Source organism: Parasteatoda tepidariorum, chromosome 10 (assembly GCF_982258835.1).
Source record: "Parasteatoda tepidariorum strain Cologne lab strain chromosome 10, Ptep-v5.0, whole genome shotgun sequence".
Taxonomy (NCBI): Eukaryota; Metazoa; Arthropoda; class Arachnida; order Araneae; family Theridiidae; genus Parasteatoda; species Parasteatoda tepidariorum.
Genome location: NC_141764.1, coordinates 27,106,226 through 27,125,958, shown reverse-complemented (window position 1 = coordinate 27,125,958; position 19,733 = coordinate 27,106,226). Strand labels below are relative to the sequence as shown.

Sequence of the window (19,733 nt, the reverse complement as noted above, 5' to 3'; positions counted from 1 at the left end):
TCAGAGCTAAATAGATAATATAGCTTGAACCTGTTGTGGTAGCCTCTGTAGCCAAAGTGATTTTAACAATTCCTCAGAAATGGAATTTTCAGCCAAACCTTTCATTTGTCGCAACAAGTCAGATGGACGCTTATCGCCAAGATTAAGTGTAGTCAACACCTTTTTTAACCTGGCTTCTTCAGAATCTGTCAATCTACTTAACAATGCATTTTTTAAGGCGTCGTATTTTCCATTCATTGGCGGGTTTAACAAAATATCCTCAACGAAATTTAAGACATTTTCGTCTAATGATGCAACGACAATGTTATACTTAGTTAAATCACGAGTAATATTGCCGTTAGCAAACTGTGCTTCAAGTTGTAAGAACCATAACTTATGTTTATGTCGCCAAAAAATTGGTGGTTTAACTGCCACTTTGTTTACTTCTAAATTCACATTATCTTGAGTTGATGAATTTAAATTATCGTTTGTGCTTTCCTCCATGTTTAATATAAAGATAATTATAAAATAATGGTAATGCACAAACCTTTCTTTTATCCAAATAAAATCTTCGCACTGTTAAACTAATCACGTCCTGAGGTCACCAGTTGTAAGGGAAGGTTTTCTATCTTCCTACTATGTGCGATTTTGGATAAATAAAAACGAAGTAAATTGGAGACATCAGTAGTAAGGGCAGGCATCTATGCGGCGGAAGTGATAGGCAGTCAAGGGGTGCTTATTTCTGTCCCAACCGGAAGTTGCTTATTTCTGCCCCAACCGGAAGTTGCTTATTTCTGCCCACCTACAAACCGGAAGTTGCTTATTTCTGCCCGCTTGCTTATTTCTGCCCGCCTGAAACTTCGTCTGCAGCGTCATGGGGAGCTTATTTCTTTTTTTTCTTAAGCCTAATATATTTTTAGTTTCGGTTTCTGTTTTTAATTTAGTTTCGTTTTTTGAAATATTATTTAATTTATTAGTTTTTGAGGGTGGCAACACTTATTATTAGTTTTTAAGGATGGCAACACTTAGAAACTTTGTTATTTGTGGGAGAAATTGTGTATTATGAAGTTATGACGTCATCTTTTATTACATAACACATAAATGATATCATGCTTTTGATCTAGTGGTGCCATCTATGTGGAGATTTTATAAATAAAATAACTTTATATCTATTTTAATATTTAAATCTGTTTTAATATTATTTATTAAATATAATTAAGGCTGAGGATCGAACTCGCGCCATTAAAAAGCCTTCGCGGGTCAGTAGTTGGATATCATAACCACTGACCCACGAATGCTTGGTTAGATATGTGTTAATAAGTTTAACTTTTGTATTTTGAACACGTGTATAAATAAAAACTGTTTGATATCGATATCTTAATACAGTTTAATCGATATAGTTTCACTTAACCTTTGATAGTTATTAAATAATTATTTCTGCCCCTCTTAATGTTATTATAACTTTCTCTGGATGGCAACGGTACTGACCATACACGCGTTAATTATTACATAATAAATAAATGATATCATGCTTTCACTCTAGTGGCGCCATCTATGAGGGTATGTCAGAAATAAAATAACTTTAAATCTATTTTATTATTTAATTTAAATATAATTATTTGCTGAGGATTGAACTCTTCATGTGGTGATAAGAGATAACGATAAATAGAGGTTACGAGAGTAAAGTTTTTCATTCATCATGGATCTTTTGAAGTTCAAACATCCCTTTACAGCTGTCCTCGCAGGTCCAACAGGTAGTGGTAAAAGTTATTTTATAAAAAAAGTGATTGAAAACCAAATGATACAGCCTTTCCCAAAACATGTAGTATGGTGTTATGGTGTTTATCAAAAATTATATGATGAGATGCCTAATGTTGTTTTTCAAGAAGGACTTCCATCCGATTTGAATCAATATTCAGATGCATTAATTGTGATTGATGATCTCATGAGTGAATTGGGAAATGATCCTCAATTGACGAAATTATTTACAAAATTTTCCCACCATAAATCTCTTAGCATTATTTTTGTGGTTCAAAACATTTTTCATAAAGGAAAGGAAATGAGAGAAATATCCTTAAATGCTCATTATCTTGTATTATTTAAGAATCGTAGAGATCAATCGCAAATTACACATTTAGGACGTCAATTGTACCCTCGAAAAGTTAATTTTTTTCAAGAATGTTATGCTGATGCCACATCAAAATCTTATGGTTATTTACTCATTGATTTAAAGTGTGATACGGAAGAATCTTTACGCATGCGTACTGGTATGTTTCCTGGAGATACTTATTATGTGTACCAACCTCGATAACTTCATTTCAACTGTGAATTTCAAGGAAATTAGATGACAACTTTAACCATTGTTTTTGAAGGTTTTCAACTTTTATCAACACCTATAAATAGGACAAGCACTCGAAATTCAAATCATTTGAAAGTAAGATGTCTGTATGTAATGAGCGAACATTAGAGCTCATGAAATTGATCTCTAAAACTAAACATTGCAAGTCTCTTTTAAAAAAGTGTTCAAAAAGTGAAATAAAAACTTTGTGTGAGTGTGTATTGAATGTATTGTGTGGTAATATACCACTCACGAAATCTCAGAAAAATAAATTAGCTCCTCATAAAGAAAGTTTAAGAAAACTTTCTAAGAAGAAATTGCCATTGTATAAGAAGAAAAGAATTCTTGTACAGAAAGGAGAAGGATTTTTATCATTTTTATTACCTGCAGCTATTTCTGTCATTAGTTCTTTAATTCATGGAGTACAGTAAGAAATTTGTGTTGGTTCCGGAGGATAGAGTGCAAGTTGCGGAACACTTATCACAATTGGATCAACAAATGAAAAATATTCTACGGAAAAAGGACTTAGCAGATGACGAGAAAGCAACCCTGTATTTACAAATATTGCAGAAGTATACGCACTTTTCAATTTCGAGACCGAAAAAACCAGAACCTCAAACCGTTCAGGAGGAAATTACGAACATAGACGATTCTCCAGTAGAGTCTACAGAAGAGATCTCTTCAAATATCAAAAAAGAAACTGAAGACTTGGAGGGAAAAATTCTAACTGCTGTTCCAGTTCGATTTCAAGAAAAAGCTAAAGATATGTATCAATTCTTAAAAAATAATGAATCTCTCCTTTGGAACGCTAAAGGTGAAATTATTCATGAAGATAAAACTGTTCCTGGAAGTAATATAGTAAATCTTATCAATGACTTTTTGCGAAATAGAAAATCAGCTCCAGTGGGGAGAAATGTATTTTTAAAAACATTAAATGATATTCAATTACCATCACATTTAGATGTAAATAAAAAATTGTATAGTAAAAATAAAATTGTTAAGAAACCTATGATGTATGCCCGCAGAAGTGCTTGGGTGAAACTTTGAATAAAATTTTATTTATTTTATTAAAATGTATTTTGTCTTTATTGATCATTTTTTTTCACAGGTGAAAAAGTTTATATTATCAAGGAAAAATTTCACCCTTTATTAATTAATACAAAAAGTTTTAGAAAGAGGGATAGAATTTTCTGAAAAACTGGAAATTTCCTTTTTGCAAAAAATAAATATTTTCTTAAAAGATAGAAATTTTTTTATAAAAATAAAAATATTTTCTGAAAAATTAGAAAGTTTTGTTAAAAAGTTTGAAATATTTTTACGAAACTAGCAAATTTTTAACAAAAAGTAAAAATATTTTCTTAAAATAAAAAATTTTTGTGTAAAAACATAATGTTTTCTTAAAAGATAGAAAAATTTTGTTAAAACGTTTGAAATATTTTTACAAAAACAAAAATATGTTATCTTAAAAGAGAAAATTTTTTGCAAAAAACAAATATTTTCATAAAAGATAGAAAGTTTTCCTCAATAATAAAAATATTTTCTGAAAATTTTGTTAAAAAGAATTAAAAATGTTACACTATTGCCTACATAACAATATTTAAATGTAAAATTTTATAATAATGACATGAGAGACACTAGATTTAGTTTCATTCCTTTTTTATTTTCTAAACACAAATCTTACACCATATTTTTTCTTTACAAATTGATACATCTGAAAATCATTTACATATAATTGATTTGAAATATGATACATAGAATAGCCTTGACAGCGTTTGAGTAAAAAGTAAATACAATATTGTCCACATACATTGGATGTAGGTGATTGAAACACTTTGGAATTCCATAGTACGTCCGTGTAGGAAGCGGTATTCACGTTGTAAAATCCGGGAGGTTTCCCATATGAGTCATAAAACTCTAACTGTCTTTGATCATTCACAAATAACGCTAGCCAGTGAGTTCCAGGTTGTGATGAGTCATCTGAATTTGTGATAGCACATGTGTTTTCTCGGAGACTCGGAAGCGTATCTCTTGAATATACGCCTTGAAAGTAAGGTGTTGTTATCTTATCTTGCGATAAAATGTAGAATAGTTGCAATCCATCCATTCTTCAATTTCCGAAGTCGAATAAAATATTTCTTGACTTGTTAATTTCAATCAAATTTTCAAATTCGGCAAAAACGATAACGCATACTGTTTTTTCCAGTGATTTGGCAAATTTCAGTTCTAATCTCAAATTGCTATGCTTAATCAGATTTAAATGTTCTCCTGAACATAGATCTGGGGAGAGATTAAATCCAAATAATGTATTTCCGTTCCTGTAGTCTTCTCTGGAAATAAATATTCCTCTATCTTGACCCATTCGTTCCGTTCCATCAAATAAAGTTTGATAGGCACGAATGTATTGATTTTGTGAAAAGTTGAGTTCCAATGGATTATGGGGGACAGGTTGTCCATCAACATACACTCCAATAAAATTTAAATCAAAATGTTTAAAATCAAAAGGAGATTTTGTCAATGTTCCATGAAAAGCTTCATTATCTACACAACCAATAATAACCTTTTTAGGCATTTGACCCGAAAATATATTATCTTGAATAAAAGACATGCTCCCTTTAGGAATTGAATACACTTTGCATAGGACTCGATTAATGGGGTATTTTGCACTTGTTTTCTCGAGTGCTTTAGCATGTCCAAGAAGCACTCCAGGGTTCACACGAACTTTTCGAATGAATAAAGAGACATGATCCAATACTACTTTAAATCCTTCAGATCCTTGTAGACAAAATTCTGGTTTGCTTCTTATTAATTTTATTTTCAAATCCACTAAATTGAGTAAAAGACGTTCTTGATGAAATAAATCTGAATGAATGCAGCCAATCATGTCCACTGTTGCGCTTTCTTTGAAAAAAGCAGTTCTTTTATTTAAACCATCCTCAGAATCTTTATAAAATAACTCAGCAGTTAATTGAGATGTTTTGCTATCATACCCATGGTTTAGGAGAGTTTCAATATAGGCCCTATAGGGATAGGTATTACTTGAATTGGAAACTGTACGATCGTTTAAAGACACATCTACTTGAGAAAATAATGAATGTAGAAATAAATTCACAGGTCCTATAACATCATCTTTAGTGATAGCTGTATTGTTCGTTCTTACTATTTTCGCTTTCACATACAATTGTGTTTGACTGAGGTCTATGTAATCTTCTACACTTCCAGAGACATGAAACTCTACGGGAGCATTATCAAAAACGTTAGAAAGAGGATGAAATTGTATCCATTGACCATCTTGAATAACTGTTTGAGTTCCAGGTAAAGTAAAAAGTTCCAATTCCGATTTTACGCACTCAGGAGAATCTTTCAACAAAAATGCCATTTTATGGATCAAAAATATCACGTCCACTCACTTTGCGTGCTTTAGATGAAATGAATCGTTTTTGCTTCTTACGCTTCCTTTTATAGTTTCCTTTCCCGACCATAGACTGCACTTTATCAATAGCTTTTCGTGCTAGATTTTTTCCACTTTCTTTAGTTCTTGTTTTGACGGCTTCCTCAAAGTTTTCTCCAGATAATACATCAGATGCTACTCGAGTTCCTGTTTTTAAAACTTCTTTTCCAATAGTTTTACCACCTCTTACTAAAAAGGGTAGTGCTGCTCTAAATAATCGACGAAATATACCACCAAGTCCATAGCCCTTTTGGAAATTAACACCTTTATAATAGGACAAACCCGAGCCAATTTGACTCGCATAATGATCTTCGAATTTTTCAGCACAACAAACGTACGGTACACTCATCTTGACGTCTTCTCTTCAAATGAATGATTCAAAAAACGCATCGTACTATTTATAGTATTTGTCTCATGCGGAAATGTAAAACTATAATCACTTTACCACTTTCAAAAGGTACGAAATCACCTGAATTCAATCTGAGCTCCACATGGATAGTTTGAAAGGAGTGTCTCGTTAAAGGTAAGTATTGAGGTCTATCATAATACTGGCTAATTGTTTCACCATCATATCCTTTTATTCGAACGATCCTCAGTAAAGGAGCTTGCGTATCTCCGACAATTTGTGGTGAAATTAAATCTGAGTAGACGTAAAAAACGGAAAAATTAGACCATGCGTCAGCCACAAATTCGCTTTTCTGGTTACCCGTAATGACTGCATCTCGTTGAAATCCTAACAATTCGCCTAACTTCTCTAAATGAAGGCTGCAACCTTGAACGGCGTTAATTTTAACTCGTTTCGTAGCTTTATTGTAATTTATTGTAAATCGACTAGGATTTTTAGGTAAAGCAAGTTGTATAGCTGATACAATATCGAACATTGATTCATAACAGCCCACATCAATTGTTTGCTTAGCAGTCGATATGATATTACCATTATTTATCTTGTAATGAAAATAATTGTTATTTTCATTTACGTTCAGCCAAGAATGCGGATAGATGATTTCAGATAGGCCTACTTCCCATTCACCTCTTAAATCCACTGGTATCGGTAACTGCGTCTTAAAATGGGAAATTTTGTTGTTAGGAAAAAACTGCATGGAGCTATCAGAGGGTAGCGTCACATAGAAAGACATTTTTGAGAATGAGTCTTCATAGGTTAAGTTTCACTATTTATACTTTTTGAATATCACTCACCCAGGCATTAAACTTTTCAGGATAACCTAGAAATTTAACAAAATATTCCGTGCTTCCTCCTTTCTTTCTCTTTTTGATAACTTTTTCTACGGGATAATAGCCCGAGTTGACTACTTTTTGTAATTCTTCTGCATAAAAGGTACCTTCGATTGATTCATTCATTAAATCTTTCAATTTATACACTACAGGATTTCGATGAACTATTTTATCTATGACAAATAATTCTCGAGTCCAATTATTTTCATATCCTTTCTCAAATGTAAGTTTTGATTTACTGATGCGAACAGTGTCACCTACTTGAAAAACAGGGTTATCAATATTCACCTTATCACTATATAAATTATTCCAGACTTCTTTTTGATTATCGATATTCACTGAGGCTGGTTCCATTTTTATACTTCTGTGTTTGGTATGATTATAACTATGGATTAATTTAGAAATGACGTCAATATATTTTTTCGTATTATATTCTGTAAAGTATTTCCACATCTTCATTTTTAAAGTACGGTTAAACCTCTCAACAATACTTGATTTAGTTTCATTATTCGTTGTAAAGAAATGAACTCCTAAATTTTTAAGATACTGCTGTATAAGTTTATTAGTAAATTCTGTTCCTTTATCTGATTGCAGTTTCTCAGGTTTTCTTTCTCTAAAAATAGTTTTTAAAGCTGGCAATACATTTTTGGCTGATTTGTCTTTAATAGGAATAGCCCACGCATACTTTGAGAAACAATCTATACAAGTTAACAAATATTTGAAGCCATTATTAAATTTCGCTAAAGATTGCATGTCAACTAAATCAATTTGAAATTGTTCATCTATACCTCCAACAATCACTCTATTACGTTTAAATTTATGCCTCACAGGTTTATGCAAAGTATAAGAATCTTTAGTCTCTAACCATTTCTTAACGTCACTTTTCTTCACTTTACCTTTCACAGAATTATAAATAGCATTTACACCTCCAAAACTTCCTGGATGTTCAGGTTTCGTATAAACTGATGAAAGTAAATGATCCATAACCTATTTCAAAAATATTTTTTCTCTAATAACAGTTTTATTTCTAACAGTTAAAATTAACTCTCATAAACATTCTTAAAAAATAACGGTATACAATAATTTCAATAAAATTAAATAATAATACCTATTTAAGTATAAAATAGTTTTCCTTATTGTATTGCAGCAATAATTTTTTCTTCTTCTATTTTAAGAACCTGAAAAAAGTATTATTTTGAAAAAGAAAATTCATGCCTGCTGAAAAAAAGAAATCTCGTTTCCTCTGAAAACAAAAGTTCACAGTAATTTTTACAAAATATAAAAATAACAACAAAATATTTTAAAACTTAAGTTATTTTATTTGCAAAAATCATTTTTAGCAGCAGTTAATAAAGTATCTAATTTGATTTCTTTTAAAAAACCTTCACACAAAAAGTCTTTAAGGGGTTGTCTAAACAACCTTCGTTCACTTAGTTCATTATTAAAATCCAGAGCAATATTCTCCACATGTAAGTCCAAACAAGATTCATTGAAATCGTGAACACTGCACACAACCTGGTCTAGAAAGTCAGCAGATCTGTCTACTGGCTTCAGACCTTTCTTCAGTCCAATATGTTTATACAACACAATTTTCAGGCAATCTTTCATAACAGGACCCGCTTCGTTGATGTCTGAATTCTTTGGCACCACTGGACACTGTTGATGGGTGGATTCTTGAAAAATGTTCAAAAAGTCCACGGACCTGTATTTTAAATTAATATAGCCGAATGTCACACTATCTCGACACTTCTGTAGTTCTCTCCACTGTTTGAAACTGATTTCCGTCTCGTGCTTGTATACGCGGCCACTTCTGCAGGTATATTCGTCCACTAGCAGATACTTCCCCTCGTCATTCATCAGCACATAAAATTTTTCACGGGGATTAGCTGGAGGGATCTCTTCCAAAGCCATGTTGATGTCTGCAATGCCGAAGATACATGTCGGTGGACCATGACAGAAGCAAGTATTATACTGTTCAGGCTGTAGAGTTATACCATATCCTGAAGGATAGTATGAGTCTCCATATCTGTTAAACCTTCGTATATGAATGGCTGATTTCTTGTTATACGTGCTGGCCAAAACGAATAAGTCCTCACCAATTGGATAGCAATACTCTGGAAAGTTTCCCTCCTGGAACAAACCTTTCCTCTTTGGTTCATCCTAATAAAATAAAAAGAAACACTTTTTTGAGTCACCAAGAACAACAAACAAGCAAAACCTAATTACTGTTTAGACATTAACTACATTATTTCGATCTACTATTTCTAAGTAAATTGTATATTAATATACAATGTAAAGTTTAAGAGTAAAATATAATTTCTAAGCAAATTGTATATTAATATTTAATGTAAAGTTTAAAAGTAAAATATAAGGATAAGTTTCGAATAGGAGTGTTAAAAACATTTAGTAAAAGAAGTTAAAAATTATGTTTAGCCTGGAAAATCTATTAACATTAAATAAAAATATTATTACACATGAAGATAAAATAAGGGTAAAAAAATATAGAAGTACTTACTTGAATTTCATCGTGTTTTCTTTTTAATGAAGAGTTGGCTTCCATAACTATCTAAAGACTGTAAAACTCCACTTAAGAAATAAATATTAACAATTTTCACGAAGTAACTACATACGCCAGAGCAAAGGAACTTGTTATATACGATAGGGAAATTATAATCAACACAGTATTAATCGTTGCCAACAAAGGAAATATAACTCTAACAGCCAATCAGAAAAATATGAAACTGTCACATGCTTAACTACTTACCAGCGCAAGTGAAAGGAACTGAATTCAACACACACGTCATAGACCAAGATCCAACTTGTTATACCTTATCAGAATGACTCGCTCTGTAATCAGTAGTTGTGTTATCACACAAAACACGTCACACAAAACAGGCGTATGGTCAGTACCGTTGCCATCCAGAGAAAGTTATAATAACATTAAGAGGGGCAGAAATAATTATTTAATAACTATCAAAGGTTAAGTGAAACTATATCGATTAAACTGTATTAAGATATCGATATCAAACAGTTTTTATTTATACACGTGTTCAAAATACAAAAGTTAAACTTATTAACACATATCTAACCAAGCATTCGTGGGTCAGTGTTTATGATATCCAACTACTGACCCGCGAAGGCTTTTTAATGGCGCGAGTTCGATCCTCAGCCTTAATTATATTTAATAAATAATATTAAAACAGATTTAAATATTAAAATAGATATAAAGTTATTTTATTTATAAAATCTCCACATAGATGGCACCACTAGATCAAAAGCATGATATCATTTATGTGTTATGTAATAAAAGATGACGTCATAACTTCATAATACACAATTTCTCCCACAAATAACAAAGTTTCTAAGTGTTGCCATCCTTAAAAACTAATAATAAGTGTTGCCACCCTCAAAAACTAATAAATTAAATAATATTTCAAAAAACGAAACTAAATTAAAAACAGAAACCGAAACTAAAAATATATTAGGCTTAAGAAAAAAAAGAAATAAGCTCCCCATGACGCTGCAGACGAAGTTTCAGGCGGGCAGAAATAAGCAAGCGGGCAGAAATAAGCAACTTCCGGTTTGTAGGTGGGCAGAAATAAGCAACTTCCGGTTGGGGCAGAAATAAGCACCCCTTGACTGCCTATCACTTCCGCCGCATAGATGCCTGCCCTTACTACTGACATCACAACATTTAATATACACAGTTATTTACAAGTTAATATAAAATATATAAATCCATTAATACTTTTACATCCCAATGTCTGGAACGTCAATATAGTAATTATTATTATGGAGTTGTCTTAGCAACGTTGTTTTTATTTTTCATAAAACTAAATATAAATGCTTGTTATGTTATTGCTCTTGCGCACCACAAGTCCTCGATCAAGCATTGAGAGAAATTTGCCTCCGCTGAGGACTTCTTATTAGAACTAACCCACATTTGCGTTACATCGAGAGGAAAATCACGAAAACCTCCCAAGGTTAGCCTGATCTCAAGGAGACTCCTGATCTTCTGAGCCACAACGGCTAGGCCTGATTAATAGAAAAAAAATTGCGGCTTTTAAAAAAATAATTTCATTGAGATAATGATGAACATTTAGTTGAAATTCTATTACCGCCAAGCAATATGAAAAACATTTTCGCGGTTTTCCTTTGCGTGCAACGCAAACATTTGATAATTTTAATTTCATCTTAATCTTGGTTAAAATAAATTATTTTCATAACTTTTATAAACATTGTTTTACACCGATACTTAAATTGCGAGTTACTTTGATTTTTGGAATGAGTTAAAATTTACAAAAAATATGAAGAGCATCTCGTTGCATTTAAAAAGATTATTGGCTGTCTGTCAAAGATGCTAAAAATGATTCACTATATATATATATATATATATATATATATATATATATATATATATATATATATATATATATATATATATATATATATATATATGTAAAAATCATTAAGATTACTGAGCATTTAGCTGGAACTTATGATTGTGTTCTTAAAAAAAAAAAACACTTACAAAGAAAGCAATGTTTAAATATTTACATAAATATGCGTTATGTTATCTTTCTTCCTTTTTAAAACGAAACAAAATGAAGAGCATTTGATTGAGGGATATATATATAATAATAATTCAAATAATTATTTGTGCAAAGGCGTTTATAAAGATCGGAAATTGATAGATGCTCTATCGAATTCATAATAAATGCTATGAATAATTATTTTGATGAAAAAGATTTTCATTTTTAATTCTCATAGGAAAATTTTACAAATTTACGGGTGCATGGCTTATATTTTTTTTAAAAAATGTGTCATATAAAGCATTTTTAATTATAACGATTTTAAAACTTTGAATTTTATTAGTACACTAATAAAATTCAAAGGGTTTTAGTTTTGAACTCTTTCTGTTAAATCATATATTTAAATATAAAAAAATGCTAATATAAGCATCTATACTTCAGTTATAATAAAACCAGACGCTTCAAACTAGTGTAGCGTGCTCTATGTTCCCTCTTTAATTTAATTTCCAATCTCTTGTATATATATATTTGTTTTGTGGTGAGTGGCATCATGTTTTTGTTGCTGTTCCAAAAAGTGTAAAATAAATTGTTTGTGTTATTTCCTTATTCCTGTCATCATTTATTTTACTTGCTAAAGATTGAAAAATATTGAAGGGAAAATTATTCAGCCTAAAACAGCTCCTTCATTGGTGACAACCGGACGTGATCACTTCGTAAAGGAAAATGGCAAATGTAGATGAGTCTAAAAGCGACACCTCGTCATCTACCATTGCTAGGGTTAGCATCAAAGTTCCACCGTTTTGGAAACCGGATCCAAAGATATGGTTCCTGCAACTAGAAGCTCAATTTCGAAATTCTGCAATAACGACAGACCAAACAAAGTATGATTATGTCGTTAGCTCAATTGAAGCTGAAATTCTATGTCAAGTGTCGGATATCCTAATCGATCCACCAAAAGATGACAAATATATCGCCATAAAAGACAGACTCATTTCTATCTTCGCGGAAACTGAAACTCAAAAAACCCGCAAATTATTAACGGAAGTGGAATTGGGTGATAATAAACCTTCTCAGCTATTATGTGAGATGAGGAATTTGGCTTCCGATAAAGTAAGTGAAACTTTTCTTAAAACTCTCTGGCTGCAAAGATTACCAACGGCGATGTCAAGTATTTTATCAATCAGCGGTGACGATTTGTCGAAATTGGCGACAATGGCTGATAAAATCTGGGAAATAAAAGCCACACCGCTTCAAAATGCTGCTTTAGCTAGCTCTAGGGACGACAGTATTTTAGTTAAACTACAAGAACAGATATCAGAGTTATCACTGCAAGTTAGCGAACTGAATAAAAAGCAACTTACAGGGCATCAACAGTTCAGATACCGTTCCAGAAGCAATTCTAGAAGAAGGGGTAATAGTGCAGAAAGCAGTATATGTTATTACCATTCAAAGTTTGGCGAAAGAGCTTTTAAATGTAATAAACCTTGCGACTGGCCAAACGAGACCAACTTCCACCAACGGGAAAACTAGATCCCCGGCTCTCGCGGAAGACAGAGAACCAAGGGGTGGAGCTGTGTCGTCTTTTTGTTCGCGACAAGGAGAGTGCGACTCAATTTTTAATCGATACAGGTGCTGAAATTTCCGTGATTCCACCACAACCAAAAGAAAAGCGGTCTGTTGCGAAGCTGGAACTTTTCGCTGCAAATGGAACCAAAATTAAGACTTATGGACAAAAATTACTAAATTTGGATTTAGGACTAAGAAGATCATTCAATTGGCCTTTCGTGATAGCTGACGTAAATAAACCAATAATAGGTATTGACTTTTTGTCTCACTTTCACCTTTTGGTTGACAGTAAAAATCGTAAATTAATCGATGGAATCACTTCATTGTCCTCTATTGGTGACCCGGGCTACGGTGCGGTTTCGCCAACATTAAATACAGTACAAAATCAGTACGAAGCCATCCTCAAAGAATTTCCAGACCTCTTGCGCCCAACACTCGCCAATAATAAAATCAAGAGTCACAACATCGCGCATTTCATTGAGACTAAAGGTGCACCTGTTACAGCCAGAGCCAGAAGGCTATCAGCAGAAAAACTAAAAGCAGCAAAAGCTGAATTCGATTTTATGTTGCAACAAGGTCTTTGCAGACCATCCAAAAGTAGTTGGGCCAGTCCTCTCCATCTTACCCTAAAGAAATCAGGTGATTGGAGGCCATGTGGGGACTATAGGGCCCTTAATAATATCACCATTCCCGATCGTTATCCTTTACCATTTCTCACTGACTGTGGTTCTATTCTGCATGGAAAGAGAATTTTTTCGTCCATTGATTTAATTAGAGCCTATCAACAAATCCCAGTGCACGAAGCAGATATCCCAAAGACGGCCATTATAACTCCTTTCGGGCTGTTTGAATTTCCATTCATGACATTTGGTTTGCGCAATGCGGCACAATCATTTCAACGTTTCATGAATATGGTGTTATCAGGATTAGATTTCACTTTCTGCTACTTAGATGACATACTAATTGCTTCGCCAGATGAAAAATCACATCGTGAACACTTATACGCAGTTTTTCGAAGATTAAACGACTATGGTTTATGTATCAACATTGCAAAAAGTGTTTTTGGAGCTTCCAAACTTAAATATCTGGGATATGAAATAACAACCGAAGGAATAAGACCTCTCCCGATGAAGGTTGATGCCATACAAAACGTACCTGAGCCCACATCATCCACCAGCTTGCGCAGATTCTTAGGGATGATAAATTTTTACCATCGTTTCATCCCAAATTGCGCCAAGCTTCAGCAGCCTCTGACCTCATTACTCAGCGGAAAATGCAAAAATAGCAAAATACCTCTAGTATGGACCGAAGATTCCCGCAATGCGTTCAGAAAGCTCAAGGAAGCGCTTTGTCATGCTACAATGCTTGTTCATCCCTCTACTGATGCTAATATATCTCTGACATGTGACGCTTCAGATACAGCCATTGGGGCCGTCATACATCAAATCGAACATAGAGAATTGCGCCCATTAAGCTTCTTTTCACGCTCCTTAACCGACGCTCAGAAAAAATACAGCGCTTATGACAGGGAACTGTTGTCAATCTACACTGCTATTAAGCATTTTAGACACATTTTGGAAGGAAGGTCTTTCACCATCTACACAGACCACAAACCTATCATCTTCGCTTTTCAGCAAAAGCTGGACAAAGCTTCCCCTAGACAAGCCAGACAATTGAGTTACATTGCTCAATTTTCAACGGATATTCGCTACGTCGCTGGAGAAGAGAACGTTGTGGCCGATGCTCTCTCTAGAATTAATGCCATCTCCACACCATCTCCAATCGATTACTCAACCATGGCAGACTTTCAAAACGATGATGATTTAATAATTTTGAAAAACAATCCAAGACTGAAAATGGTTGAAATTCCCATTCCGGAAACCAACAAATCGATTTATTGTGATGTCTCTACACCCAGTAACCGTCCATACATTCCCTTAAAATTTCGAAGACAGATATTTTCCGCTATTCATAGCCTCTCACATACAGGGATTAGGAGCACAAGGAAACTAATCACGAAAAGATTCATATGGCCAAGTATCAATAAAGATTGCCAATTATGGTGCAGGGCATGTGTGGATTGCCAACGATCCAAAGTTCAGAAACATACAAAATCCCCTCTGATGGACTTCAAGGTCCCACCCGAACGCTTCCAACATGTTCACATCGACATTGTTGGCCCCTTGCCTCCTTGCCAAGGTTTCAGATACTTGCTAACGATGATTGACCGTTTTTCAAGATGGGTTGAAGCACTACCTATGACGGATCAATCAGCAGAAACAGTAGCAAAAGGCATGATTTCAACCTGGTTTTCTCGTTTCGGCGTACCACAACGCATTACATCCGATCAAGGACGCCAGTTTGAATGCCAACTCTTCTCATCGTTGAGCAGATATTTGGGATTTCAAACCTCTAGGACAACTGCTTACCATCCACAAGCGAACGGACTGATTGAGCGTCAACACAGAACTATAAAAGCCAGCCTGAGATGCCATTTGCAACAAAATAAATCTTGGGTAGACGCTTTACCTTTTGTTCTTCTCGGATTACGTACGGCACTAAAAGAAGATATCGGATATTCTTCAGCTGAGCTTCTTTACGGAAGTCCTCTCTGTTTACCTGGAGAATTTGTTACTAAAATCCCTAATGTCACGCACTCAGACTTCGTGCATAGGCTACAAAGTATCATACGTAGCATGAAACCTTCTGCAACGACTACTCATGGCACTAAAGCCGTATTTGTTTCAAAACAACTTTCGAATTGCTCGCATGTATTCATCTACAATAATGCTGCCACTTCATCATTGCAACCAGTTTATCTTGGTCCTTACGTTGTCAAGCTCCGAACATCGAAATACTTTGATATTGAAATCAATGGAAAAGTCAAAAGAATTTCAATTGATAGGCTAAAGCCATGCTTTACTATACAGGACAATACCGAGCATTCGCCTGATACTCACAAACCAAGGGTTGACACAGATTCACACCCTCAGTGCGAACCCCAGGAACAAATCTCGTCCTCTAACAACCACAAGCAAACCACACGTAGTGGAAGAACCGTCAGGTTCCCACCTCATTTAGAGGATTATGTTTCTTAATCGTTTCCACTGGGAAGGGAGTGTGTAGCGTGCTCTATGTTCCCTCTTTAATTTAATTTCCAATCTCTTGTATATATATATTTGTTTTGTGGTGAGTGGCATCATGTTTTTGTTGCTGTTCCAAAAAGTGTAAAATAAATTGTTTGTGTTATTTCCTTATTCCTGTCATCATTTATTTTACTTGCTAAAGATTGAAAAATATTGAAGGGAAAATTATTCAGCCTAAAACAGCTCCTTCACTAGTAACTATGGTTGAATAAGCAAATATCATTCCTCCGTTTTTAATTAACCCAAGTTCTGAAAACCGAAACTCTGAATGATCTCTGGTTTTGAAAATTCAATAAACAAGCAAATAAATTACGAGTGATGAATAGAAATCTTTAAGCAATATACAAAATAATATACTGGTTTTAAGAAATAAAAAAAAATTAGAATTTAAATTAAATTGCTTTTTAATGATCAATACTGATTACACGCAATGCTTAGGTACAGCGGGATGTCAGAAAATAATATATATAAAGATGCGCACTCCATTTTTGTGCGTAAAACCGGTCAGTGAAAAGCGTGTTGCTTTCCTAAAACTTCCCGGAAAAAGTTAAATGTTCCTCTTAGCCCCTGGTTGCAACCATAGAGTTGAAATACTGGGTAGAGAGAGTAGAATAACCCCCGACCCGTGGACAAGATAAAGTCACGTGACTGTAGCCCAAACTTGCCGTTCACTGAGACCGCTTCGATTCCCGTCCATTCGTTTAGCATTGCGATCGTCTGATGCAATTAACTGTCTGTCTTTTTAATTCAGAAATAAGAATGGTACAGAAGTCCTGAGCATTTTGCTGCACGGAGAAGTTTTCTAGGGACTGTCCGATAACTTTTTACAAGAAAGGGCGACATTTTTTTCCACTTTTTCTATTTTAAAATTGATTTTAAAAATTTTCCGATACTCAGTCATGCTCTGATAATCATATTTTATTTGCTTTAATAATCAATTACGCTCGTTTTTGCTCACTTTTTTTGCATTTAACATAAGTTTTTATTGTTTCTTAAACTTTAAACTCATAATGTTTAAGTATATTTCAATATATGTTCTATTTTTAGCTGAAATAGCTGCAAAGCTTTGTTGGCTTCCTTGGCGAGATACTTTAGCGCCAAGGAACAGTTGAGTAAACTTTCGGTTTTGTTTTAGTTCTCTTTAAATGTCGATATTATTTCTGTATATTCTGAAGATTTTGTATATCTTTACCTCTTGATTACTAAAACCCAATATTTATCTTGTTCTAAAATGTTTCCTTTAAATATATATATTTAAATAAAAAATATGGTACATAAGAAGTTGTGTTTTTTAAATTACATAGGAATGCTTAAAAACCAAATTATTTGTATATTCTTATATGTTTGATGAATAATTAAATTCTATTAAATATTTTTAGTATTTAAATATAAAATAGTGTATAGTAGTTTTAGTGTTAATTTTTAATAAAATTATATAATTCTGTTACTATACATAAAATGAATACAAATTATGTACTATTTAGAAAATAAATTAAGGTATATTTAATATAATCATTAAGTACTTGTTTATCTTCTTTTTATTTAAAAATAGTTGCTTTATTGGAAATACTTTATTTTACTAGGTATATTAAAGCGTAGAATTAGTTTGATTTAGTGCAACAAATTTAGAAAACATAACATAGAAGTGGATAAGTTGTATAGGAGTAAATTAGTGCAGTAAATTAGCGCATGTTACGCATTGGTATGGAATAAACTGCTCAGACGGCCAAGGCTAACAGCTGGCTGTGGTGCGAAGATTTAGCATCGTGAACCTTTCTTGTAAAATTTCAACTGTTTTTACCTTTATCTAGATTGTATATATTTAATTTGCAGCTGGCTAAAAGATATAGTTTTAAATGCACTTACTATTTTAAGAAAATTACATTTTTTATGGATCGGCATTGTAATTTTCTTAATGTCCATAAAATGATTATGGTTCTTTTATTTGTAAAGTAAAATATTTTTAACTGCTACTTTTTAAGATACTGGTTTTCTGCATAAAAATTATTAAATATACATTGACCTATAATAGTTGCATAAATTTACCTCATAAAAAGTTGCATAAATTGCAATTTCTATCACAAATAAAAGTAAGATATTTTAATTATAAGTTCGTCATTAGTTTCAATCTACATTTAGTACAAAGTAAAAATTCTAATTGCTTTCTCTTTTATTTAAGTATTTTTTGTTTAAATTTCGAAAGCTTTTCTACTAGTCTCTTTGTGTGTACAATTTAAACTTCCTAGTAATTTATGGAACTAGATTGTACATGAAATACAAAGTAAAATTTCTAATTAAACTCTTTCATTATTTTCTTTGATTAGTTTAATGCTTTTAATCTTATATTTTTCTCTATTCGGAGCTGAAAACTTTTATATTAGAATTTTTTTTCATATTTAGACAAATTGTTGAGTATTAAGTTAAAATGCAACAGCAGTTTATTTTTGAAAATATCTATTTTAAGTGTCAGGAAAAAAAGAAGTCAAAATTCTAAATTAATAATGTAAATAATCTTTATTGTATAAATAATTTAATGTATTCAATATATAAAATTCTAAACGTAATTAAATTTAATCAAAAATATGTTTTCTAACTAATCTGTTCTACTAAAAACGGGTTTTATTTTCCCCGAAGCTATTTTTCCCGAAATTTGATATTACCTCTCGAGCAGTCTCTTGGTGAGCATAAATAAAAATGATAAAAGTGTTGCAACATTAACGTTATTTCTAAGCATCGAACTTTTGTCAGACAATCTGTTTAATTTTACAATTTGTTTTATCTAACAGTGATAAAACTTTTAAAACGTAAAGATTAAATTAATTTTTTAAACGAACTTGTGTTTCATTAAAAAAGAAGGGCAACATTTTCAAATTCACATTTTAAGCCCTGGTAGATTTTAAAAAAATCCTGATTTTTGTATCGAAGTTATTTTTATTTTTTTTTTTTTTTAAATAACAATAGTTATTACAATATATATTAGTAATTTTTTTTTTAAAATAGGTCTTTGCAATAAAAACATTTAAAAATTTTTTTTCTGAATATAGTAATAAATATAAGTGATGCAGAATATCGTTTTTTATTTTTATATAATGAATAAATTTTAAGGAATAGTGTTAAGGGTACAGACGAGAACTACTGAATTTTTTTAAATAAACGCAGTACTTTAATTAAAAATTATTTGTTAAGAGAAAAAAAACTCCTCATGTTTTAAAAACCCATTTAATAATATTAAAGAAAATATTTTTTTTCTCTCTTTCAAATGCTCCGATTATTTGCGCATCGGTAATATCGAAATAAAGCTGTTTAAAAACTTAGTGCGCCAACATTTGTGATACTGCGCCAAGTATTGCACTCTTTCCATCACGTGATTGTAACTCTTTGCTTGCTATCTGTGGCGTGTCTTTTCGGAAGGAATAAAGCGGACTTGGTTCCTCTACCTACTATATCAACTCTATGGTTGCAACTCAGGTCTACAATGATGTCAAAATATT

General features: G+C 32.5%; 3 protein-coding genes across 3 annotated transcripts; all 3 read right to left on the bottom strand.

Moving 5' to 3' along the window:
• Positions 1–6: 6 nt before the first annotated feature.
• LOC147802462 (uncharacterized) lies at positions 7–483 on the bottom strand. Its single transcript, XM_087152708.1, has one exon. The coding sequence runs from the start codon at positions 481–483 to the stop codon at positions 7–9; it is 477 nt and encodes a 158-aa protein (XP_087008834.1).
• A 1,814-nt stretch (positions 484–2,297) lies between these two features.
• On the bottom strand, positions 2,298–5,693 carry LOC147802461 (uncharacterized protein F54H12.2-like). Its single transcript, XM_087152706.1, has 3 exons — positions 5,354–5,693; positions 4,509–5,215; positions 2,298–2,372 (listed from the first exon to the last, which is right to left on the bottom strand). The coding sequence occupies exons 1-3, from the start codon at positions 5,691–5,693 to the stop codon at positions 2,298–2,300; spliced, it is 1,122 nt and encodes a 373-aa protein (XP_087008832.1).
• A 1,339-nt stretch (positions 5,694–7,032) lies between these two features.
• On the bottom strand, positions 7,033–10,070 carry LOC147802460 (uncharacterized). The gene is made up of 2 exons (XM_087153194.1): positions 9,514–10,070; positions 7,033–9,158 (listed from the first exon to the last, which is right to left on the bottom strand). Exons 1-2 carry the CDS (start codon positions 9,556–9,558, stop codon positions 8,316–8,318), a joined length of 888 nt encoding a protein of 295 aa, XP_087009320.1. The 5' UTR covers positions 9,559–10,070; the 3' UTR covers positions 7,033–8,315.
• Positions 10,071–19,733: the final 9,663 nt, after the last annotated feature.

What these genes read in the sequence shown, in the direction of transcription:
- LOC147802462 (XM_087152708.1), bottom strand. Translation starts at nt 483, where the DNA reads ATGGAGGAAAGCACAAACGATAATTTAAATTCATCAACTCAAGATAAT.
- LOC147802461 (XM_087152706.1), bottom strand. Translation starts at nt 5,693, where the DNA reads ATGGCATTTTTGTTGAAAGATTCTCCTGAGTGCGTAAAATCGGAATTG. An exon ending in TCGTACAGTTTCCAATTCAA is followed by an intron (nt 5,216 to 5,353) that starts GTAATACCTATC and finishes CTTTTTTCAAAG; the next exon opens with AAAGCGCAACAGTGGACATG. An exon ending in CCAAATCACTGGAAAAAACA is followed by an intron (nt 2,373 to 4,508) that starts GTATGCGTTATC and finishes TCCTATTTATAG; the next exon opens with GTGTTGATAAAAGTTGAAAA.
- LOC147802460 (XM_087153194.1), bottom strand. Translation starts at nt 9,558, where the DNA reads ATGGAAGCCAACTCTTCATTAAAAAGAAAACACGATGAAATTCAA. An exon ending in GAAAACACGATGAAATTCAA is followed by an intron (nt 9,159 to 9,513) that starts GTAAGTACTTCT and finishes TTATTTTATTAG; the next exon opens with GATGAACCAAAGAGGAAAGG.